The 25,869-nt window shown below is 46.8% G+C and overlaps 1 protein-coding gene across 1 annotated transcript in view; it reads right to left on the bottom strand.

Annotated features, from left to right (window-relative positions):
- B4GALNT2 (beta-1,4-N-acetyl-galactosaminyltransferase 2) overlaps window positions 1-25,169 on the bottom strand; it is a 37,898-nt gene extending 12,729 nt beyond the window's left edge. The window contains exons 1-5 of the mRNA XM_029929071.1: window positions 25,102-25,169; window positions 10,339-10,527; window positions 9,646-9,783; window positions 1,539-1,645; window positions 349-386 (exon numbers count right to left, since the gene is read on the bottom strand). Coding sequence (XP_029784931.1) covers window positions 349-386; window positions 1,539-1,645; window positions 9,646-9,783; window positions 10,339-10,527; window positions 25,102-25,115 — 486 coding nt within the window. The 5' untranslated portion in view covers window positions 25,116-25,169. The remainder of the gene's footprint in view (window positions 1-348; window positions 387-1,538; window positions 1,646-9,645; window positions 9,784-10,338; window positions 10,528-25,101) is intronic.
- Between the last annotated feature and the right edge of the window lie 700 nt (window positions 25,170-25,869).

Below are 25,869 nucleotides of genomic sequence, written 5' to 3' on the forward strand. Positions count from 1 at the left end.
ATCGGGTCTTGCTGGAGCTCATCCTGATAGAGGCAACATGCACAGAAGTCACGGCCGTGGTCATGGCCGTGGCCCCAGCTTCCTCTTGCAGGCGGAAGCAGCAGCATCTGTGATGGCCCAGGTCTTTAGAAGTCCTCCTTGGAACTCTAGCCACTGGAGTTTATGAAAATCATGCCTTCTGCAGGCACCCTTTCTCCTCTCCCCACCTTGGACTCATGTCAGATATTTAATCTGGATAAAAGCTCTGTCAAAATCTGAGACCAGCCGCCATTGGGGAAGGGGGTGTGGGTGGTGAACAGGGCGTGGACAGGATGCCAAGTGCAGAAAGGGGCTGCGAAGGGGACTTGCCTTATAGGAGGCGGCATCTTGTCCTTCAAACTGGAGACCTGGAAGACACAGATAAAAGGATTAAAAAACACCATTTGAGAGGCTACTGATGGCTCCCTGGTGCTCCATACCCTCCCAGTGAATCCTACACATCCTTCCAGAATCCCTTCAGGTGTCCCCTCCTATCCAGGGCATTTGCTGAACACTCCTCTCTCCCTGAGGTTCTGTTAGGGGGTGTCCCATGTCCTCAAATTCCTGCTATGGTCCTAGAGCCTCCATTGCCCACCCTCAGCATTGGATGGGGACTTCGAATTAATCCAGCCTTTTCCAGGCAGCTCTGTTACTGAAGGGAAGGCGGCGATGGATAAGAAATGAATCATCCTGATGGGAGGTTCCTAGAATGGTCAAATTCATAGAGACAAGACATCCTACTGAATGGTGGCGCCCAGGGGCAGTGAGGAGAAGGGAGCTAATGGGTACAGAGTTTCAGCTGGGGAAGATAAAGTCCCGGGGGGATGGTGCAGTTGCAGAACGATGAGAACACACTTAATGCCACAAACCCGCGTGCTTAAAAATGGTTAATATGGTAAATGTTAGGATATGCATATTTTACAATAAAAAAAGGAATCATCCAAAATGGCAAATCATTTTTGAAATGACTATTTGAAAACACTGGCAGTTCATCCAAATGTATTTCTTTTAAAATCTATCCCTTTTACCATAATTTGACTAAGTCAAGTTCTAATTCACATGTAGTCTCCCTATGTGGCCTTAGATAACTCACTCATGTCATCTGTGAAATTGGCAACATAACATTTACCTCATGGGGATGTGGTCCTGAACTAGAGAAGTGTCTAGAAATCCCCGGCGGGGAGGTGTTTTACCCAACATAAATATTCTTTTCAATATGTGGTCCCAGGAGATGGGCTCATCTTGGCCTCCTCCTATGATTCACGGGACACCAAAAAGCCAATGATGTCCTAAGAGCCCTGGAGGCACCCCGACTTCTATCCTCTTCTGTGTCATCTTGGGTCCCCTGGGTGACTCCCAATGGTGGAAACAATGATATCAACATTCAGTGAAATCAGGCCCAGCTTCCTGCTTTGTCCTGAGTACACCACAGGTGACCGTCCCCTTCCACTCCCCAGTTTTGCTTCAGAAGGGTTAGGAAAGTTGCCTGCCCCCCACCCCCAGATGCAGATGGTCCCTACCTGGGATGGGAACTGTATGCAGGGGCATCACCTCTACCCCATGGACCGGGTACCCAAAGGGGAGGTTGGGCTGAGCCAGCAGCAGCGGTGAACGGAGCAACCCTTCTCTGCAAGGAACAGAACCGGAACCGTTAGCAGCTGCTCTGATGCGCCTCACGGGCCAGGGCTTCAAGTGGCGCCTGTGTCCAGAACTTTGTGCTGTCAGTGGGGAGACAGTAAGTAGGTTGTCCTGTTCGCCCCCCCATTCCCTCCCTCCTTTATCCCCGCCCTTCCCTCCAGCCTTGCATTCCACAAAGGAATTGAGGCTGGTTACAACAAAGCACATACGAAATCAAAATCACAATCAGCAAGAAAGGAGAAAGGAAATCATCAGCCCATAGCGGCCAATCCAGCCTCGGTAGCCAAGGCCAAGGTCACATGTGAACTTCCTGGTAGCCAGGGTATACACGGATAGACAATCAGTACTCTGGTCTTATTATCAAAAGGACAAAGCAAACAACTCATAAGGCAAATGAACTTTTTCCTGACACTGAACTCAAAAAGAAAATATATCATTAGAAACGTGATTGCTGGCTTGATATTTTCAGAGCAAACACAGTCACAATTTTCATATGGTTTTGTTATAACAACCTCAGTCAAGGGCAAGCACACAACAATCCAGTGAGATAGAGTCTTTGAGAGATTAAGTAATATGGTTGAAATGCAGCGTTGAGGGGTCCAGTGTAGCCATGAGTATCATTTGGATCACCTGGAAGAAAGACTAGACTACTGTAGCAAATATTTGTGAAAATACAAAAGAGATAAAATTTTAAGATGGAAAATGATACAAAGGGGCAATTAGCAGAAGAGAAAATACAAATGGCCAATACATATAGGAAATATGCTCAGCTTCAAAATTAATCAGGGAAATGCAACTTCTAAAACAATGAAATGCAACTCTTGATCTCAGGGTTGTGAGTTCAAGCCCCACAGTGGGTGTACAGATTACTTAAAATAAAACAAAATCCTTAAAAGCAGAGGTGCTGGGGGTGCTTGAGTGGCTCAGTCAGTTAAGCGTCTGGCTTCGGCTCAGGTCATGATCTCATGGTTTGTGGGTTCGAGCCCCGTGTCAGTGTCTGTGCTGACAGCTCAGAGCCTGGAGCCTATCTTCAGATTCTGTGTCTCTCTCTCTCTCTCTGCCCCTCCCCTGCTTGCCCTCTCTCTCTCTCTCTCTCTCAAAAATAAGTAAAAACATTTAAAAAAATAATAAAAGCAGAGGTGCTGGGTCTCTCTCTGCCCCTCCCTCACTCATTCTCTCTCCCTCTGAAAAATAAATAAAAACATTTTTAAAAATCTTTAAAAACAAAAATAATGAAATACTTTTTTTAATTTCTTTTTTTAATTTGAGAGAGAGAGAAACACATGTGAGCAGGGGAGAGAGGCAGAAGGAGAGAGAGAAAATCTGAAGCAGGCTCCACGCTCAGCATTAGCCCGACTCAGGGCTCTATGCCATGACCCAGGTTCATCCTGAGCCGAAATCAAGAGTCAGATGCTTAACCATTGGAGCCACCCAAGTGCCCCCATTTCAGAACTATTTTAAATGAATGTCTGGGGCACCCGGGTGGCTCAGGCAGTTAAGCGTCTGGCTTCGGCTCAGGTCATGATCTCACAGTTCGTGGGTTCAAGCCCCGCGTCGGGCTCTGTGCTGACAGCTCAGAGCCTGAAGTCAATTTCAGATTCTGTGTCTCCCTCTCTCTCTGCTCCTCCCCTGCTCGCACTCTGACTCTCTCTGTCTCAAAAATAAATAAACATTAAAAAAATTTTTAATGAATGTCCTTACACACATCTTAATGAAATAAGGAAAGAATGTAAGTGTAATGTAATATTAGTATTATGAATTATATATAAATGTACAATGAAAATTTCCCAAAACTCTGAATATCTTTCCATTGGAGAACGGCTTAATAAAATTCAGTGTATCCATATTCACTGTTGTATAGCAGTTAAAAGGAAAGAACTCAATGTATAAATAGCTCTGAAAAAAACATTGAATAAAAATAGCAAATTTTAGAGTGATTTGTTTTGTACGAATTACACTAAAAACATACACAGAGATGGGGGGGATAGGTGATGGGGGTTAAGAGTACACTCATCAGGGGCACCTGGGAGGCTCAGTCTGTTGAGCAGCTCTCGGACTCTTGATTCTGGCTCAGGTCATGATCTCACGGCTTGTGGGTTTGAGCCCCGCTCTCGGACTCTTGATTCTGGCTCAGGTCATGATCTCACGGCTTGTGGGTTTGAGCCCCGCTCTCGGACTCTTGATTCTGGCTCAGGTCATGATCTCACGGCTTGTGGGTTTGAGCCCCGCATTAGGTTCTGCACTGACAGTTGGGAGCCTGCTTGGGATTCTCTACCCTGCTTCTTTCTCTCTCTCTCCCCCTCCCCTACTAATGCTCTCTTTCTTGATCAAAATAAGTAAATAAAACATTTATTTTTAAAAAAAAGAGGGGTGCCTGGGTGACTCAGTTAGTTAAGCGTCTGACTTCAACTCAGGTCTTGATCTTATAGTTTGTGGGTTCGAGCCCCGTGTCAGGCTCTGTGCTGACAGCTAGCTCAGAGCCTGGAGCCTGCTTCGGATTCTGTGTCTCCCTCTCTCTCTGACCCTCCCCTGCTCATGCTCTCTCTCTCTCTCTCTCAAAAATAAATAAAAACTTTTAAAAAATTAAAAAACAAAAGAGTACACTTATTGTGAGGAACACCGGGTAATTCATAGAATTGTTGGATCACTATATTGTACACCTGAAATCTAATATAGCACAGTATGTTAACTGTACCAGAATTAAAATAAAATTGAAAAATACACACAGAAACCCAATAGTGTATGTTTATATGGATGTGTACCACATAAATATATATGAGACTCTGTGTGTTTATCTGTGTGTATAGCAGTATAAAAAATAATGTGGAATAATATATATTAAACTTCTAAGGGCAGATTGGGTGGGCAAAGGAACATATCATGTAAGAAAGGGAAGCAAGGAGGGGTGAAGGGTTGGTTCAAGTGGACTCTTTTTTTTTAAGTTTTAATTTATTAATTTTGAGAGAGAACGGGCATAAACAGGGGAGGGGCAGAGAGAGAGGGAGAGAGAGAATCCCAAGCAGGCTCCCTACTGTCAGGGCAGAGCCCAAGGTGGGGCTAGAACTCCCAACCACGAGATCACGACCTGAGCCCAAATCAAGAATCCAACACTTAGCCAACTGAGCCACCCAAGTGCCCCTCCATGTACTACTTTTTAATTGAAGTCTAATACGGCGCTAATCAGACTCAACTGAGCCAGAGATCTTACCCAATATTAAGCTCCACTAAGAATTCCAAGGATCCAGGGAAGTCTGGGTGGCTTCGTCGGTTCAGGGACAGACTCTGGGTTTCCGTTCATGTCCTGATCTCACGGTTGATGAGATCAAGCCCCCGAGTAGGGCTCCTGGATGACAGCACAGAGCCTACTTGGGATTCTCTCTCTCCTTCTCTCTCTGCCCCTCCCCTGCTCGCATATGTTCTCTCTCTCTCTCTCAAAAAAAAACAATAGTTTCAAGGATACAGACGATGTGGCACAGACAAAGCACACAGGGAATCCAGGAGTGGGGGGAGGGGACCCCCATCCTGCCTTCCTATATCAGACATGTGCTCTCTGGGCAAGGATAATGTGATCTCCAAATAGGATTTTGCTGGATTCCCTCACACGGCGGAAAGCATGTAAGTTATGAATCATTTCTATTTTATTACCCCAGAGAGTTGTATAGCTTAGTGAAATTCACCAGGGGCCCAAGATTCTGGGTTATTTATTCTATGTGATCACTGGCCCTGTGCTACAGAGGAGACAAGGAGACCAAGAAAGTCCCACTCCTGGAGGACTGAGACACCCATAACCAGAATCCTAGGTCATCTGTCCAGTCACAGAAATGAGACGAGCTCTGAATGCCACCTTCTTTTTTTTTCACGTTTATTTATTTTTGAGAGACGAAGTGAGACAGAGCGTGAGCAGGGAAGGGGCAGATAGAGAGGGAAACGGAATCTGAAGCAAGTTCCAGGCTCTGAGCTGTCAGCAGAGCCCCACGCGGGGCTCAAACCCACGAACCATGAGATCATGACCCGAGCCAAAGTCAGACGCTTAACTGACTGAGCCACCCAGGCGCCCCTGAATGCCACCTTCTTGAACAACCCCTTCTGGAATTCCCAGAATGGGAAGCTGTTCTCCCTCCTACGGCCTCCCTCAGCCCTCCCCCTGACTGGTCCTGTAACACTGAGCTTGGGACTGAGTTCCTGAGTTCCACGCAGGTTGCTGGACACATTCCGTGGGCCACAGCCCGCCCAGCCCACAGTCACACTGAGTTGGGGCCCTGTGTCATCACGGCAGCGGCAGGGACGGCGAGGTAGAGGGTGGGAGGGATGCCGACTGTACCCTCTCTGTTCCCCTGGGAGCACCTTGGGTACAGAATCTACATCAGTTCTATCCTGTACCTGACTCAGCCCCTTGCCCAGAGCGGACAACTCTACGAAGCACCTCAAGTCCACAGGCAGAGACCAGGAGACCCAGTGTGCTTCTGAGACTACTTGAGGAAGATTTCGAGACGCTGGTGGGGGCAGACCGTCTTCCTCCCTGGCTACTTTCACGATGACATGAGTCCCGGTTCACATCAGCGATGATCACCGGGCTCTGTGTTGCCAGGGATCAAGCCAAGAGAGCAGGGCGTTTCCACATGCGAAGGAGGGGCAGGCGAGGACGCGGCCAGGTCCCAGCCCTCCCTGGTTGGAGTCAGCTCCCTCTGAAAACCAGGCTCCCTGCAGACCAGCACCCCCTCCTAAGAGCCAACTGCTTCCGGCCCTCCCATCCCTCTCAGATCTCCCATCTCACACTCCCCGGCATCTACAACGCTCCCTCCCGGCACCATGCACCTCCCGCAGTTTGCACCCCGGAGGCAGTCCCCCGCTGGAAACAGGGCCGGCCCTGGGCAGAGACGGAAGCCATTCTCCTACACGAATGCGGAATGCGCCCCGGTGTTTCCCTTCCCACCGCCCACTCAGGCTATCGATGTCTGTTGAGCCCTATTCCGTGTCAGGCACCTCAAGTCTCTGACTACAGGGACCTCCCGGGCAGTGGCAAAGAGAGAGCAGGAGAGTCCGTGGGAGCCACACCGGCAGGCGGCGAGCAGAGGCTGGTACTGAGCACAGAGCCAGGCGCGGTTCCGCGTGGTCTGAGAGCCCATCACATCAAGTTATGGTTGTTTATCCGGCGCTCTGGTCTCTACCGTCCTGGGAGTTCATTGAGGCTACACACTCGGCACCGTTTTAAGCCTTCCCGTGCACCACTACATTACAGGTCACAAGATCGTCCCCAGTTCACAGAAGAGGGTAAGCAGCCTGTCCAAGGTCATCTGGGTGGGACACGGCGGACACACTGTTAACTGCGGAGCCCTGCTGCTCCTCCCGCAGCTAGGCGGGGCCGGGCTTCAAACCCAGCCAGAACCACCCGTTGTACTCCACTGGCTCTTTGACTTGCAATGCTGCCCCCTGTGGGTGCCCCCATCTCTTTTCTGGGGAGTCTTCTCTGTACGTACTTTGGGGGATAGTTGCTGATTCCCAAATGCAAGCCTGGAGGGGTCGTACTCACCCCTTCTCTTCCTTGACTCATGACTCAGGCTCAGTCAACTGAGCACCTGGGGACCATTCATCTCAGAGGCACAGACATCACTTTCTGGCGGTAGAAGGAACATTTACCTTCCACCTGCCTACTCAGCAGGCCTCCCCGCCTTCCCTACACCTCCCCTACTATGTGTTCTGCACTGAAAAGCCAGAGTCCAGGGCGCCTAGGTGGCTCAGTCGGCTTCGGCTCAGATCATGATATCACGGTTCATGGGTTCAAGCCCCGCGTCAGGCTCTGTGCTGACAACTAGCTTAGAGCCTTGAGCCTGCTTTGAATTCTGTTTCTCCCTCTCTCTCTGACCCTCCCCTGCTTGTGTTGTCTCTATCAAAAATAAATAAAATAAACCTTAAAAAAAACTGAAAAGCCAGAGTCCTACTTTACAAAAGTATCTCAGATAAGAATGTGCCACTTTTAAAAACTGTTCAGTTCTGGGGCACCCGGGTGGCTCGGCCAGTTAAGCATCTAACTTTTTTTTTTAAGTTTTTAATGTTTATTTATTTTTGAGAGAGAGAGAGACACACAGAGTGTGAGCAGGGGAGGGTCAGAGAGAGAGAGGGAGACACAGCATCTGAAGCAGGCTCCAGGCTCTGAGCTGTCAGCACAGAGCCTGATGCGAGGCTCAAACCCACGAACTGTGAGATCATGACCTGAGCTGAAGTTGGCTGCGTAACCGACTGAGCCACCCAGGCGCCCCAAGTGTCTGACTCTTGATTTAGACTCGAGTCATGATCTCATGGTTCGTGAGATCGAGCCCTGCGTGGGACTCTGTGCTGACAGCTCGGAGCCTGCTTAGGATTCTTCCTCTCTTTCCCCTCCTTGCCTCTCTCTCTGCCTCTCCCCCACTTCTTGTCATTCGGCCATCATAAAATCTCCCTGCCCATCGCCACTTCCCCAGGCTTTGGGTCCTGCATTAACTCTTCCTTCTGAGATGTTCCCTTACAGGAGATGGTGGGGACTCTTGCTTGATATACAAATTAGAGTTCAAGGTCACCTTCCTTCATCCTCCCATTAGATTTTATGCCTTCAGTAGCATTCTACCACACTAATTTAACTTACACCTGACAGAGCACTTATAACCATCTAATATGTAGGTGATTGATGTGTTTTTTAATGAATTATGTATGTCCTGTGAAAACTATAAGAATAGTAATATGAGTAGGAAACCACAACAATAATAGTAGGTGATATTTTTAGACCCTTTATGAGATACCAGCTCTTCATATGTTAACACAATGCTCATTTCAAGCCTTCATAAGCCTGTAAAAGAAGTGTCTCTACTGCAATGTTTCCTATAAGGAGGCTTAAGTACTGGCAGGTCAAGGAACTTGGCATCCAGCTTGTTCCAGAGTTCAAGTCCCTGACCATGGTTCCATTATTTTTATTTTTTCTCATAGCATGCCTTCCACTATAATTCATAAATGATTGCTGGCAAAAAGGAAAGAAGGAAAGGAAGGAAGGAAGGAAGGAAGGAAGGAAGGAAGGAAGGAAGGAAGGAAAAAAGAGAGGAAGAGAAGAAGAAAGAAAGAGGGGCGTCTGGGTGGCTCAGTCGGTTGAGTGTCCGACTTTGGCTCAGGTCATGATCTCACGGTTTGTGGGTTCGAGCACACATCAGGCTCTGTGCTGACAGCTCAGAGCCTGGAGCCTCCTTTGGATTCTGTGTTTCCCTCTCTCTCTAACCCTCCCCTGCTTGCACTGTCTCTCTTTGTCTCTCAAAATAAATAAATAAATAACATTAAAAAAAGAAGAAGAAAGAAGGAAGGAGGGAAGGAGGGAGGGAGGGAAAAGGGGCAAAGGAAGGAGGAAGGAAGGAAAGAAGGAAGGAAGAAGGAAAGAGGGAGGGAGGAAACAAGTAAGGAGGGAGGGAGGGAAGAAGGTAGGAGGGAGGGAGGGAAGAAGGAGAGAAGGAGCATGAGCAGGACTGTCAGCCTTTCCACACTCCCCTGGTTCTTGGTTCCTCAGTCCGGTTTTCCTACCACCTCTGGTTTTGATGAGGTCCCAACATCTCTCCCTCAAATTCCCACCAGGATCAATCGCTGCTCTTTTCAACCAACAATCCTGGTCAATACGCCCCAAGTGTGTAATTGCGGGCCCTGCACACAGCAGAGGGAAAGCACGATCTCAACATACACATGAACTCGTGGTGCGACTTGTTGACACCACAAGGCCACCTGCTGTGAAGACCTGGGGTGCGTGGAGGCTGCGGCACCTACCACAGAGGCCTCAGACCATCTTCACTTTTTTGCTGGCCTCTTACTAGGAAATGTTCTAGACGTGCACAGTTTGCTGCATCTTCATGTATGGACCAGTTTCCTCAGTTCGCACTCCTTGCTTTATTCCTAACAGTCCCCCCCGCCAGGGGCTCCTGCAGCAGGACCCACACCCTCAGGACATAGGAGAGACCCAGGAGCCCCCGTGGTCCGCATTACCTCCTCTGAAAGTGTTCGAATTCAGCACGCCTCCTGGCTTTCACCGCAGGGAGTTCACTGGAGCCATAGGCATCCTGAAAGTTATAGCTTCCGTGCCCTCCGGGGGCTTCACATTTGCACTGGTTTTTTGGGAACAGCCTAAAACCAGAAAAGGGCTGTGAACAGGGGGTGGGGGGGGGGGGCCGGTGGGTGAGAGACAACCGGCCATCTGAATCCCAGTGTGCTGTTCACCCCGGGAATCTCCTTCCCACGCCCACGCATGTCCTATGGGGAGGATGCTCTAGAATCCCAGCAGGAGCACCTCCCAGAGATGCAAGGGTGGGAGGGGAGGGGATAGAGGAAGGGGAGAAGGTCCCCCCTCTGGATTTATCCCCTGCGCCACATTTCTTTAAACTTGAATCACGTGAATACCAGTAGCATCCTGGCCCCGGCCATGAGAAGAGGCCAGCCGGAAGGAGAGGCTGCATCTTTCTTACAATTTTGGCCAAACAGGCCCGCCGTAGTTTTAAGGAATTTTGGTTGATGCTGCACACTCTGCAGACCAAACCCTTCCCTGGGGCCCCCAGTTTGTCTCACTTTAGCAACAGGCACAGTCTCAGGAAGGCAGGGAAGTGACTGTAAAAAGGGCACAAGAAGGTGCAGTAAACCATACCAACGTAGACATCAGAACAAGTGGACTAATTTGAACCTCACCAGACTCCATCGTAGGTAAAGAGTTTCCTGAGATGTTCCTCAGGTAGAAGCTTCAGCGGCTGGTCAGTCAAAGCAAAATGAGGGAGTCCTGGTGTGAGGGTACTGAGCCACGTACTTCTGTACCAAAGCAACACAATGCCAAGTCCTAAGAGTAAAACTAAAATCTTGAGGACCTGTATAAATTCACACCTGTTGGAACATGAAAGAACAAATTCTGTGAAAATCTTTTTTCTTGAGGGACACCTGGGTGGCTCAGTGAGTTGAGCATCCGATTTCGGCTCAGTTCATGATCTCCCGCGGTTCCTGAGTTTAAGCTCTGCCCTGGGCTCTGTGCTGATGGCTCAGAGCCTGGAGCCTGCTTCAGATTCTCTATCTCCTTCTCTCTCTGCCCCTCTCCTGCTCATGCTCTGTCTCTCTCTCTCAAAAACAAAGATGCATTTTAAAAACTAATAATAAAATGACATTCAGACAAAGACAGACATGTTTAAATTAATCAAGTTATAGAAAAGACATGTTTACTTCCTCTTACTCAAGTTCAACCATGTGATTAGACTGTCTCGGCTTTGGAGTTCTGATTACACCAAACCTGGTTCCAACTAAAGACTGATTTGTGATTCAGTCATGAAGAAGAATTGTTTGGTGGGACATTACCAATAAAATATTAAGCAGCCAAATTTCTTATCCGATAACCACAAGTGGTCTACAATGTTAAAACTGCACTCTTTACGTTCTTACGTGGGGACTGGTGAAAATTATACTCGTATGAGTCTGCTATTCTGGTGGGACCGTAATTGAAGAACATTCAAGAAAAGGCCAAAATGCAATTTATGAAGTCAGTGAGAAATAAGGAAATGAGTCAGTCATCCATGTCAGCTGGTGGCAACCTGTCCCTTCAAGTCACATAAACCTATTTACTCCTACCAGGCAGTTCTCATATTTCAGGCACAGAACTTTGGGACCAGGCAGAAACTGGAGGAACCAACCTGAGTCTTGAGTCAGAAATGGTGTCACTCCTGGCCCCGAGGGGCTCTTGTACCCTAGCGGGGATGGTCCAGTGGTCCCCATGTCTCCACAGACACTGGAAACTGGTTAGTCAGGATTTTCCTACTGCGTAAGAAAGTAACCTCATAAAATCTGTTTGCTTCGTCACACAAATCCCATTGTAAATCACCACACTTTTCTGGCAGAGAAACATCAACAAGAGGAAAGACCAAAACATTTAAGAATGCATCCAAACGTTTAAATATCTACACAGTGAAAAACAACACTGAAATCAAAATGGTAGTATTGGACTAATGAAATGGTTCCTAACAAATATGAGAGCAAAGGCTGCATCTTAATTAACTTATGTGAAAAACATCGAGACGCCAATTAATAAATGGGCACAGAATATGAAAAATCGATTGACCCAAGAACGGATATATTTGCTAGGCAAACATATTAAAAAATATTTGTTTTGGGGGCGCCTGGATGGCGGAGTCAGTTGAGCGTCCGACTTTGGCTCAAGTCATGACCTCGTGGTTCATGAGTTTGAGCCCCACATCAGGCTCTGTGCTGTCAGCATGGAGCCCACTTCCAACTCTCTGTCCACACCCCACCTCATCCCTCCCCTGCTTGTTCTTTCTCTCTCTCTCTCTCTCTCTCTCTCTCTCTCTCTCTCTCTCTCCAAATAAATAAATAAAAACTTTAAAAATTATGTGTTTCACCTGAAAGGTATAAAAAGTGAAATTAAAAATAACTTTGGGGGTGCCTGGGTCAGTTGAGTGTCCAACTTTTGATTTCGGCTCAGGCCATGATCCCGGAGTCATGGGTTTGAGTCCTGAGTGGGGCTCCATGCTGAGCATTGAGCCTGCTTTAGATCCTCTCTCTCTCCACCTCACTCCCGCTCCTCTCCTCCACTCACACTCAATCTCACTTGCTCTCTGTCTCTCTAGAAAAAAAAAGGAATACTTTATATAACACATATACATATAAAGTATGTGTTCATCAAAGTCTTAATGCTATCGGTAAGACTTCTGGTGAACAGTAGAGTATTAAGTTTTCGAGGGAGTCAAAAGTGATACATGGATTTTCAACTATACTGGAGTGAAAGGTGGGGGGGGTCAGTGCCCATAACCGCCATTTTTCTCTGAGGATCAACTGCAATTATCTAATAATAACTATGAATTGCTTCACAATATTGAGTACAAATAATACCACCTTTATTTTCTTGAGCTCAGTAAAAATTAGTGGTTCCCCACTCTTACTGTAACAAGAGCCTATACCTTCTCTACAGGCTTATCCCACTAAGAACAACTAGAAAAACTGAACAAAAACAAATGAATCTTCTTTAAGAACTCAGGTGGCTACCAAGACGGTGAGTTACTGGGGTAGGATTCAACGTGCCATGGAGGCTAAGGAATGAGGTTTCTTCTCCTCTAGATGTGTTTACGGACTCCTAAGGGGGCAGCGAGAAGCTGATCATGCTTTTCTTAGGTTTTTAGGATTAGCAGAATAGGTATTAGAGTCCAAGATCCACCACGGGTGGAGGTAGTGGTTGGGTTCCTGGTCAAACCCTTTGCTTTGTCTTGGAACTTAAAAGATCTCCACCAGGAAAAGGGACGAAGCTGAATTGGGCTTGGTCGCTAGGCTTCCTACCCATCTCTTGGAAACTGAGGCGAGGCAATCACACATTACCTATGCTGTAGGTGCCTAGCGGGACCAAACACAAATCCTCACCTCTGGCGGAAGCCTAGATCTCAGATTATTTCCACAAGCTATTCTGTAAATACAGTATTTAGCACATATGGAGATAACATTTTTCGAATGAGGCAAGTAAGGCAAAAAAAAAAAAACCCACCCAACACCCCACAAGGCTTCGGTATTGGAGTTATCAGACACATTGTAAAATAAGTGGACTTATAGGGGCGCCTGGGTGGCTCAGTTGGTGAAGCGTCCGACTTTGGCTCAGGTCATGATCTCTCAGTTCTGAGTTCGAGCCCTGTGTCGGGCTCTGTGCTAATAGCTCAGAGCCTGGAGCCTGCCTCAGATTCTGTGTCTCCTTCTTTCTCTGCCCCTCCCATGCTCATGCTCTATCTCTCTCTGTCTCTCAATAATAAACTAAAAAAGTGTACTTACAATGCTAACAAATTATAAGTTAATTACTTGAGAATTTTAACAAAGAATTGAAGAATAGGAAAAAGAACCAGGCGGCAGTTTTAAGTTATTTTATTTTTGTAATGTTTATGTAATTTTGAGAGAGCGCAAACAGGGGAGGGGCAGAGAGAAGCAGACAGAGGATCCGAAGCAGGATCTGCGCTGACAGCAGCCAGCCCGATGTGGGGTTTGAACTCACGAGCCCCGAGATCATGACCTGAGCCGAAATCAGATGCTCACCCGACTGAGCCACCCAGGCAGCCTAGAAAAAAATTTTTTTAAGTTTCTTTATGTATCTTGAGAGGGGAACAGAGAGAAATGGGAAGAGAGAGAATCCCAAGCAAGAATCTGCACGGTCAGTGCAAAGCCCAATGCAGGGCTCAAACCCATGAACCTCAGGATCAGGACCTGAGCCGAAGTTGGACACTTAACCGACTTGAGCCACCCAGGTGCCCCAAGACAGAAATTTTAGAAATATAAAATAAAATAACAGTAGAGAGAGCTCCGTGGTTGAATTTAACAATTAAACAAGACTGAAACACAGGTCAGAAGACAACCACCAAAATGAAAGGCAGGAAAACAAAGGATTTGAAATTACTAGCAAGAAACAAAGATATCAAGGGCACAGTGAATATCGGAAGAAAGAGAGGGTGGGGCAAAATAATATTTGAAGGAAAAAATGGTTTAAAATTTTCAAAACTAATGAAAGACCTCAACACATATGCTTTCCAGAAGCTCTACAAGCCACAGAGAAGAAAATGTTAAAATAAATACACACCAAAAGACAGCAAAGCAAAAATGCCGAAAATTAGAGACGATCTTTTCAAAGCAGCCAGTGAAGAAAAGATTACTTTCAAAAGAGGTTGTTAGCTGACTTTCCAACAGAATGCCTGGGAAGCCAGAGACATTAAAATATCTTCTATATCAGGGGCGCCTGGGGGGCTCAGTGATTAAGCGTCTGACTTCAGTTCAGGTCATGATCTCTCGGTTCATGGGTTCGAGCCCCACGTTGGGCTCTGTGCTGACAGCTAGCTCAGAGCCTGGAACGTGCTTCAGATTCTGTGTCTCCCTCTCTCTCTGCCCATTCCCTACTCACACTCTGTCTCTCTGTCTCTCAAAAATAAATAAATGTTAAAAAAAAAATATATATATATATATATATCTTCTATACCAGAAAAAAATATTCAAGGATAAAGGCGTGATAAAGACATTTTCAGATGAACAAAGTTTGAGGGAATTTGTCACTAGCATACTCCCACTAAAGGGACTCCATCAGGCACATGATCCCAGATGGAAGGTCATAAGGAAAGATTGAAGAGAGATCAACATGGCAAATAAGTGGGTAAATCTAGGTAATTACTGACTGCATAAAGCAATAATACTGCTTTGTATACCATAGAACCAAGCAGGAAGGAAGGAAGGAAGGAAGGAAGGAAGGAAGAAAGAAAGAAAGAAAGAAAGAGAAAAAGGAAAAGGAAAATAAGTCAAGAAAGGCAGTAAATAGACTAAAAGTGTTGTAAGGTCTTGGCATTGGCCAAGAAGAGAATTTAAAAAATCAAGGAATTTTAGACTTTCATTGGATCAAGAGGAGGTTATGATCCATATCATAAATACTTTGGAAATAGTATAAATAGTGAATAACTTTCAAGGTCATAGAAAGGCAAATGGAATAATAAAGAAAAAGAATCGATACCAAAAAGTGGCAAGAAAAGAATGAACATAGGTCAGATAAACAAATAGAAAGCACTCCATGAGATGCTAGATTTAAACCAACCATATCAATAATTACATAAATGCAAATCAATGAAATGATCCAGTTAAAGTAAAAACATAGCTTGCACAGAAAAAAAAAGAAGCCTAATTACATGCGGTTTTGCAAGAGAAACATCAAAAACACACGACTATGGAAATGCGAAGAATAACAAGGAAGATAAATATACCAAGTAACCAAGATAAAGTTAATATCGCTAGATTAACATCAGAAGAAGTTGATTTTAAAGACAAACAGCCAAACCACAGATACCTCAAAGTTGTAAAATATTCAGTTCACAAGAAGAAATAACAATTCCCTTTTCTCATAACGTTGCCTCAAAATATAGAAAGCAAAAGACCGAAATCATTACAAGGAGAAACAGACCAATTTACAATCATGGTGAGGGATTTTTAACACACTCTTCTCCCTAACCAATGAGCAAGCAAACAAAAAATTAGTAAGCATTCAGATTATTTGAACCAGACAATGGGCAAACTTGATAATATCAAGAACATACAGAATATTACATGTTGAAAACATTCTTTTAAACATACACAGAACATTACATGGGGAGCCTGGGTGGATCAGTTGGTTAAGCTTTGGACTTCAGCTCAGATCATGATCTCGCGGTTTGTGGGTTTGAGCCCTGCATCGGCTCCGGGCTGAGAGCTCAGAGAGCCTGGAGCCTGCTTCAGATTCTGTGTGTGTGTGTGTGTGTCTCTCTCTGTCCCTCCCCCACTTGCACTCTGTCTGTCTGTCTCTCTCTCTCTCTCTCTCTCTCAAAAATAAATATTTAAAAAACTCTAAAACATATAAACAAACAAATAAACAAGTAAAAATGTCCAGATACAAAGGTAATCCTTCCTGATCACTGCTCAGAACTTTACATCTCCGACGGAAGACCCTAGGATCACGTGCAAACCTTGCTCATGGCATTTCACACCAGTCATGCACTCCGTTTGGCAAAACAGAACAAGTCATGGACCCAGATTCTGGTCAGAGTTCTTTTTTTTTTCTTTTAATGTTTTTTAATTTACTTTTGAGAGACAGAGAGAGCAGGGGAGGGTCAGAGGGAGAGGGAGACACAGAATCTGAAACAGGCTCCAGGCTCTTAGCTAGCCACCAGCACAGAGCCCGACGCGAGGCCCGAACCCACGAACTGTAAGACCATGACCTGAGCCAAAGTCAGACGCTTAACCGACTGAGACACCCAGGTGCCTCTGGTCAGAGTTCTTCTGGCTTCCAACTGAGTGTGCCTGTGATATCATCTCTCTGAGCATATTACCTCTCCCGTCAAAGACGGAGTCTGCTCACCACAGCAGGGCCTTGAGAGCATTGGGAAGGTGTTTACTCCTCCAGGATGCATGAGAAGTACTGTCAGGGTTGACTACGTTCCTCATCAAAGGACATCTCCCGTGCACCTGTTCCTACTCCACAGTCTTCATCGGCTTCTCAAGGGGGTCCCTGGCTGCCAAAGAGGCTAAAAACCCCTGGTGTATACAGCAGGGCTTGGATGGTGCTGAGGGTGTCTGATTCGCTCTTGTTTCCCGATACCCGTGTCACGGCGCCCTGCACGTTAACAAGGGGCTCCTGGGCTTCTTATGTTAAAAAAAAAAAATAGCAGTGGCGCCAGGATGGCTCAGTTGGTTCAGCGGCTGACTCTTGGTTTTGGCTTATGTCATGATCTCACGGTGGTGGGATCGAGCCCCGCGCCGGGCTCTGTGCTGATATCAGGGAACCTGCTTGGGATTCTCTCTCTGCCCCTCCCCAGCTCACACACGTGCTCTCGCTCTCTCCCTCCCTCAAAATAAATAAGTCAACTTAAATACTACCATTCAGTACAGGTCTGGCTTCATCTTGCGATGAAGTATTGAATTCTGATGATGAGGCCACAGAGGTAGAGGGCCTGGGAACTGCATGGTTTCAAACAATTGTTTCTAGAAGTTAATTATTTCTTTACCTGCGTTTTCAGCTGACCTGGGGAGCGCCCTCTCTCCTCTTTGTCACACTGGAAAGTGGTTTCATTTGTTTGACTGTGTCAAGGTTGACGGCTGCTCACTCATCTCAGTCACGCAGGCCTCAAGGCTCTGGGGAGGGGTGCCTGGGTGGCTCAGGCGGCGAGGTGTCCGACTGCGGCTCAGGTCACGATCTTGCAGTTGGTGGGATTGAGCCCCATGCCGGGCTCTGCACTGACAGTGTGGAGCCTACTTGGGATTCTGTCTCTCTCTCTCTCTCTGCCCATCCCCTGCTCTCATGCCTTCTTTCTGTCTCTCAATAATAAATAAATAAACTTAAAAAAAAAAAAAGACTCTGATGAACATGTCCCCTCTCCACGACATACTATGCCCAAGAAGCAGAGATGACTTCCAAGGAGTATCTGCGTATGCCTGCCCTGACAAGCGATCTCTTACAAGAATGCAAACCTGCTCACCCAGAATGTTCTTGGACAGTTACCTGAGACTGTAGAGTTTAAAACAAGCCTCACACACAAGAACAATGGAAACAGGTCGCGGTGGCTGACCTTCCACACCACACAACAGCGAGAGGTAATGTCAACCATTCGTCCACTGGACTCATTACCACAACTCTGGAAACCCAGGGGAAAGTCTGAATGTCAGTCCACAGGAGACGAGTTAAAGGAATCATCGTGTGTCCTGACAGTAAAATACTAGGAACCCATCTAACAGACTGAGGTAGAATATAATGAACAATTCGGTGCCAATGCACTTCAGAGGGAGTTAAGAAAATTCTTCGAGAGGTGCCTAGGCGGCTCAGTCGGTTAAGCGTCTGGCTTCGGCTCAGGTCATGATCTCATGGTTCATGGGTTCGAGCCCTGTGTCGGGCTCTGTGCTGACAGCTAGCTCAGAGCCTGGAGGCTGTTTTGGATTCTGTGTCTCCCCTCCACCCCCGCTCTGCCCCTCCCCTGCTCGCACTCTCTCTCCCCTCTCTCTCTAAAAAATAAACATTAAAAAAAAAAAACATTTTACTCTGAAATATGTATGGACTCAAAAGAAGTTGAAAAAATAATACAATAAGTATAATAAATCCCATGTGCCCCTTCATCCAGCCTCCTTTGGGCACCTGGGTGGCTCAGTCAGTTTAGCATCTGACTCTTGGTTTCTACTCTGGTCACAGTCTCAGGCTCGTGAGGTCAAGCCTGGCTTCAAGCTCTGTGCTGACAGCATGGAGCCTGCTTGGGATTCTGTCTCTCCCTATCTCTCTGCCCTTCCCCTGCTCTCGCTCTCTCTCTCTCAAAACAAATAAACACACTTTAAAAAATACTAAAAATAAAATATGTCTTAAAGAAAAACAGAGTAGTTGCAGAATAGCATATATGGTAGGATCCTATTTGTGTAAATATAAAAGTAAATATATAAGATTGTTAATATTAGATATCTCTGGGGAACAGGAAGAAAGAAAGAGAGAGAAAATTTATGGGGCTTGAATACCTACATTAGGAATGATAAAAATTTGAGTCAGGGGGTGCTGACAGCTCAGAGCCTAGAGTTGCTTCGGATTGTGTGTCTCCCTCTCTCTCTGCCCCTCCCTGCTCCTGATCTGTCTCTCTCTGTCTCTCAAAAATAAATAAATGCTTAAAAAATGTAAGAAAAACTAATAAAATTAATAAATTCATTGGCAACATCAAGAGAAAACAAGAGTAGGCACAAATCGCCAGTGGCAGGAACACTGAGGGCGTCGCCCAAATCTTACAGCCATTAAAGAAGCAATAAGAGAACATAAATTAACAACTTGTACCAATAAAATTGAAAACGTGAAGGAAAGAAAAAGAATAAGACTTACAAAAGCGGACGAGGGCAAAACGAGAAGATTCTGAATAATCCTATAATGCCCAATTCTCATTTTTATTTCCTTTCTGATTCTTCCAAAGAATAGGAAGAGAGGGAACACTCCTCAACTTATTTTGTGAAACAACATAAACATTTTGCCAAAACCTAAGAAAGACAGGATCAGAAAGAAAAATCACAGGCTCTTCTGAGATGAGGTAATAAACAACACTGTGATCTTCACCTTGGTGCCGCGTTTCCTCTCAGGTAATTAGCTTTGGGGAAGCCAGCTGCCGTGTTGTGAATTCCCCATGGAGTGCCACGTAGAGACAGAGCAAAGCCTCCGGGCAATAATCATATGAGTCACCTAGGAAGTGAGTTGGTCAGTCCTGGTCAAGCCTTCGAATGAGTAATCTTTCGTTAAAATGCATTATGTTAACATCTGATAGGTTGATAATTGGGTTTTTTTTAATGTTTATTTTATTTTTGAGAGATGAGAGAGAGAGAGAGAGCGTGCGCATGATTGGAGGACAGGCAGAGAAAGAGGGAGACACAGAAGCAGGCTCTAGGCTCTGAGCTGCCAGCACAGAACCTGATACGGGACTCGAATCCACTTCGACTGAGCCACCCAGGTGTCCCATGTTTTTAACAACCTAACAGATACATTTTTTAAAACTTTCTCAGCTTTAATGTCTCATGTGGTAATGGGAATAGATACAACTCAGAGAAACAAAAGATCCCAGGGTGGGAGTCCATAATTTCTAAGAATGTAAAGGGTCCCGAGACTAAAAAGATAGAGAACGGCTGGTCTAAGTCCCAAGCAACTGTTACACTTTACCTTGACTTCATCTGTTCGACCTTCAAATTAGCACCATGTATTACTTACCTTTTAGAAAAATTATATTCTTTATGGAATTTGATCTAAATTCAATTACACAGCTGGCCCCCAACACATTGCCTGGCTCAGCTACATAGGTTGCTTTCTTGTCTTTCTTTTTCAATGTTTATTGAAATTTATGAGAAAGAGAGTCAGCGGGGGATGGGCAGGGAGAGAGAGGGAGACAGGATCTGATGAGGGCTCTGCGCTGACAGCAGTGAGCCTGATGCGGGGCTTGAACTCACGAACCTGAACCGAAGTCGGACACAAACAACTGAGCCCTTCAGGGGTCCCTAGGTTCCTTTCAAAGGTAAGCTTGGAACCAGAGTAAATGGCTGGCACTGGGGATCGTTCAGGCTGGCTTAGGGAGTAACTTGGCTCTAACCCGGGTGGTGTTACCTACTCCTCCATGTAAGCAGTGGATGTGAAATAAACACAAATCGCACTTTTTTATTTTTATTATTTTTTTTAGCCCCCAACGGAGCGCACCGTTCCCAGAGGCATTGCAATACCAGATCGATACATGGAGTGACCCGAGAAAGCTCCTATCTCCCCATTACCTATTTTCAAGATGAACAAACCACCACCTGTTGAAGAGGCTGTCTTTCTTCCATTGGATACTCTTTCCTGCTTTGTCAAAGATTAATTGGCCATATACTTGTGGGTCCAGTTCCGGGTTCTCTATTCTATTCCATTGGTCCATGTGTCTGTTTTTGTGCCAATACCATACTGTCTTGATGATGACAGCTTTGTAGTAGAGGCTAAAGTCTGGGATTGTGATGCCTCCCGTTTTGGTTTTCTTCTTCAATATTACTTTGGCTATTGGGGTTTTTTTGTGGTTCCATACGAATTTTAATAGAAAAATGAAATTAGACCACTTTCTTATACCATTCACAAAAATAAACTCAAAATGGATAAAGGATCTGAATGTGAGACAGGAAACCATAAAAACCCTAGAGGAGAAAGCAGGAAATAGCCTCCTAGACCTCAATCGCAGCAATTTCCTTCTTGACACATCCCCAGAGGCAAGGGAATCAAGAACACAAATGTACTGAGACTCATCAAGATAAAAAGTTCTGCAAGGCAAAGGAAACAATAAAAAAAGCTAACTGGCAATAACAGCCTGGGAAACAATAGTGGCAAATGGCATATCAGATAAAGGGCTAGTATCCAAAATCTATAAGGAGCTCACTAAACTCCATACCAGAAAAACGAATGATCCAGTGAAGAAATGGGGAGAAGACCTGAATAGACACTTCTCCAAAGAGGACATCCAGATGGCCAATAGACACATGAAACGATGCTCAACATCACTCATTATCAAGGAAATACAAATCAAAACCACACTGAGATACCACCTCACACCAGTCAGAGTCTCTAAAATAAACGAATCGGGGCGCCTGGGTGGCTCAGTGGGTTGGGCGCCGGCTTCGGCTCAGGTCATGATCTCACGTTTTGTGGGTTCCAGCCCCACGTCGGGCTCTGTGCTGACAGCTAGCTCAGAGCCTGGAGCCTGCTTCAGATTCTGTGTCTCCCTCTCTCTCTGACCCTCCCCTGCTCTCACTGTCTCTCTCTGTCTCTCAAAAATAAATAAAAGACATTTAAAAAATTTTTTTAAATAATAAAATAAAATAAAATAAACAAATCAAGAGAATATAGATGTTGGCGAGGGTGTGGAAAGACGGGCCCCCTCCTACACTGTTGGTGGGAATGTAAACTGGTACAGCCGCTCTGGAAAACATTGTGGAGGTTCCTCAAAAAACTATCGCTAGAACTCCCTTATGACCCAGCAATAGCACTGCTAGGGATTTACCCAAGAGATACAGAAGTGCTGATGCAGAGGGGCACATGTACCCCAATGTTCATAGCAGCACTTCCAACAATAGCCAAATCATGGAAAGAGCCTAAATGTCCATCACCTGATGAATGGATCAAGAAGATGTAGTGTATATACACACTGGAGTACTACATGGCAATGAGAAAGAATGACATATGGTCATTTGTAGGAAAGTGGATGGACCTTGAGGGTGTCATGCTAAGTGAAATGAGTCAGGCAGAGAAGGACAGATACCATATGTTTGCACTCATAGGTCTAACAGGAGAAACCTAACAGAGGACCATAAGGAGGGGAAGGGGGATAGAGAGCTGGGGAGAGTGAGGGACACAAATCATGAGAGACTCCTGAATACTGAAAATGAACCATGGACTGAAGGGGGAGGGGGAGGGAGAGAGGGGGTGATGGTCATAGTGGGGGGCACTTGTGGGGAGAAGCACTGGGTGTTATACGGAAACCAATTTGAAAATAAACTATTAAAAAAATAAATAAAGATGAATAAACCAAACTTCAGTCACTTCAACTGTTGCTATGCATGACTGCTGACTTTTTCATGAGCACTTTAAAAAAATTTTTTTTAAGTAGACTTCATGCTCAGTAGAGAGCCCCACTTGGGGCTTGACCTCAAGATTGTGAGATCAAGAGAAGGATGCCCAAGAGCCCCATTCGTGATTAAAATTTAAAACAAGGGTGCCTGGGTGGCTTAGTCGGTTAAGCATCCAACTTCGGCTCAGGTCATGATTTCACGGTTCATGGGTTCGAGCCTTGTGTCGGGCTCTGTGCTGACAGCTAGCTAGCTCAGAGCCTGGAGCCTGCTTCAGATCCTATGACTCCTTCTCTCTCTGACCCTCCCCTGATCACGCTGTCTCTCTCTCTCTCTCTCTCAAAAATAAATCAATATTTTTTAATTTAAAAATTAGGGGCGCCTGGGTGGCTCAGTCGGTTAAGCGTCCGGCTTCAGCTCAGGTCATGATCTCATGGTTTGTGGGTTCAAGCCCCGCGTGGGGCTCTGTGCTGACAGCTCAGAGCCGGGAGCCTGTTTCAGATTCTGTGTCTCCCTCTCTTTCTCTGACCCTCCCCTGCTCAGGCTGTCTCTCTCTGTCTCTCAAAAATAAATAAAAAACATAAAATAAAATAAAATGAAAATTAGTAGCTGAGAATGACAAATATGCTAGAGTCCCCACTTTTGCAAGAAGTGAGGACAGTTGTGTGCCCAGTACCTACACGATGCCTGGCACATAATAGGTTCTCAAACATTTGTTGAGCGACATATGAATAAAATGCCCCATGCAATAAAAAAGCACCGACTTCCACCTGCTTCTTCCAGTGTATTCCTTTGGCAATCTCTTTCCTCAATCTCCACAACTGTAGCACAGACACAGGAAGAGGGTGCGCTGTGAGCGGTAGAACAGGATCTACGCATCATAAATACGTGTACAAAATGACATGAAGTCACCAGTTTACTGAGTGTAGCGGCTGACACTATAATGCTCATTCCCCACATTGGGGCAAACTACCCTGTCTTGGACAAAAGCAGAAATGCCCCTTTCAAAATCAGACATTTTTTTAAATTTATTTTTGAGGGACAGAGAGAGACAGTGGGAGCAGGGGAGGGTCAGAGAGAGAGGGAGACACAGAATCTGAAACAGGCTCTAGACTCTGAGCTGTCAGCACAGAGCCCGACGTGGGGCTTGAACCCACAAACTGTGAGATCATGACCTGAGCTGAAGCTGGATGCTTAACCAACTGAGCCACCCAGGCGCCCCAAATCAGACATTTTTTAAATAAAAAAAGAAAACTAGGGGTGCCTGGCTGGCTCAGTTGGTGGAGGATGTGACTCTTAATCTCTGAGTAGTGAGTTCCAGCCCCAGGTTGGGTGTAGAGATTACTTAATAAAAAGAAAAGAAAATCTTTGAAAGAAAGAAAGCAAGAAAGCAAAGGAAGGAAGCAAGGAAAAAAAAGAAGGAAGGAAGGAAGGAAGGAAGGAAGGAAGGAAGGAAGGAAGGAAGGAAGGAAGAAAGAAAAGGAAGGAAGAAAGAAAGAAAAGAAAAGGAAGGAAAGAAGAAAGAAGAGAAGGAATGAAGGATGAAGGAAAGAAAGAAAAGGAAGGAAAGGAAGGAGAAATCTATAAAGGCAAAGAAAAGATTTAAAAACTTCGTTTCTTGACGACCTGGGTGACTCAGGAGGTTTAGCATCTAACTTCCCTTCTGGTCATAATCTCAGGGTTTGTGAGTCCCCGCATTCGGTGAGCTCGTGCCCCAACACTGGGTAAAAACAAACAAAAAACACAAGCCTGGCTTAAGGTAAGCCCCTCTTCTCTCTCTCTCTCTCCCTCTCTCTCTCTCTCTCTCTCTCTCTCTCTCTCTCAAAACAAAATAAAACAGGTTTCTTCTGAGAAAGAAACCCGAGTCCCCCCATGGTCACAAGGCCAGCAGCCTTACTTAAGTGCCCAGTTATAAAGAGAGCAAACAACATCAATTAAAACAAGACCTTTTGTGCCTTCCAGCTGTCCGTAAGTGAAGGGAAAGTCAAGTGTGCCAGGGCCTGGCCAGCTTTAAATTCGTTGGCACCGAGCCCGATGCCAGGGCTCCTCGGTCACACACCAAGGAATGGGGGGTAGGGGGATGCCAGGGAAGAAGACCGAACGCCAGAACAGTCCCCTGGCTCCGTCTCATCCTGTGTAAACTTTGTGCTTCACGTTAAGGCTTAGAAAACAACCATTAGGAACGGGCTTTGGCAAGATTTTGGCAAGATGACTTCCTTGTCAGTGTTAAAATAACTCTAGCATTGAAAAATACGGAGAAAATAAACGAAGAGGGTAAATCGGCACAGAATATATTTTGATCCTTTGGTGGGGGGGGGCTATAAAAATTAAGCTAGATTTCCCAGCGTCCTTCTCCGCAGTCATTACTGCGCTCGTCCTCAGGCTCCACTGCGCCCGACTGACAGAACAGACGTGCCCTCTGCCTTGAGGCTGCGCCCTGCCACCCGAAAGTCCCCGATTTTTAAAGTCCCCGACTGCTCTTGCTGGCTTCTGAGCCGCGGAGGGGACGCGCAGAGCCCACGGTCCCCGGGGTAGAGCCCCCGCGTCTCCACCTGCGCCCAGCGGGCCGAATCCCACTCTCGGGACATCCCCGAGACACCTGCCCTGGGACCAGACGCAACCTCCACGTCCCGTTTTCCAACTGGAAAACCGGGGCTCCCCGGCCAGCAGGGGTGGCCACCGCGTCGCGTCCCCGAACGCCGTCCTTTTCTCGCTGCCCTCGCCGGTCTCAATCCGGAGACCGAGGCCCGGTCCCCTGGCCCTGGCGAACCCGGCGGCCCGCGCACCTGGCGGCTCGGACTGCGCGCCCGCCAGCCGAGCCCCCGGAACACTCACCTGCACCAAGTCATCCCGAATCCCGCCGCCTCGCAGGGACCGAGCCTTCAAGCCCGACGGCCACCTTGCAGACTGCCAGTTTCCGGGAGCCAGACAGGTGGAGGCCGCTGGAGAGCCCCGCCCACGTCGCCACCAACCCCGCCCACCCCCGGCTCTCTCCGTTCGCACGGCTTCGTGCCAGTCCGCCCAAGCATCTGGGTCATCGTTTGGGGACCACTGACCCTCGCGCCACCAGACCCGCCGCTGCCCCACGCCCTGGAAGACTCGAGAAGGTGGTGATAAAGTCCACAGCCTCTATTCGCGACACTTCCCAGGCACCGTCCGGGCCCTAAACCCTTTCTTTGCGCTGTGCCATTTATTTGTCACGACAGCCTTAAGAGGTGTGCACGATTATTTGGGCCGCTTTTTTAAGGCTGGGAAACCGAGGCACAACGGGGTGATCCGCTAGTAGGTGGAGGAGCTAGTGGGAACTGGAGTCTGAGGGACTCGGAAGCCCCTGAAGGGGAAAGATTTTCTGCCCGAGCGCGCCAGTCTCCACCGCGTCGGTGGTCCGAGGTGGCAGAGGGGCCCTCCGTGCCCAGGAGCGCGTGGCTTCTGGCGCAGCCAGAGCTGCGAGAGGCTGGGCGCGAGCGGTCCCGGCCACAAAAGTCACCCGCGCTGGTCTCCCCCGCAGGCGGCAGGTGCCGGTGCTCGCTGCGCGCTCGGAACCCGGAGGTAGCCCTGCGCCGGGGCTGCCGTCAGCCCCCCGCCCTTCTCTCCCAGCCTCTG

Source organism: Suricata suricatta, chromosome 17 (assembly GCF_006229205.1).
Source record: "Suricata suricatta isolate VVHF042 chromosome 17, meerkat_22Aug2017_6uvM2_HiC, whole genome shotgun sequence".
In the NCBI taxonomy this organism is placed as follows: domain Eukaryota; kingdom Metazoa; phylum Chordata; class Mammalia; order Carnivora; family Herpestidae; genus Suricata; species Suricata suricatta.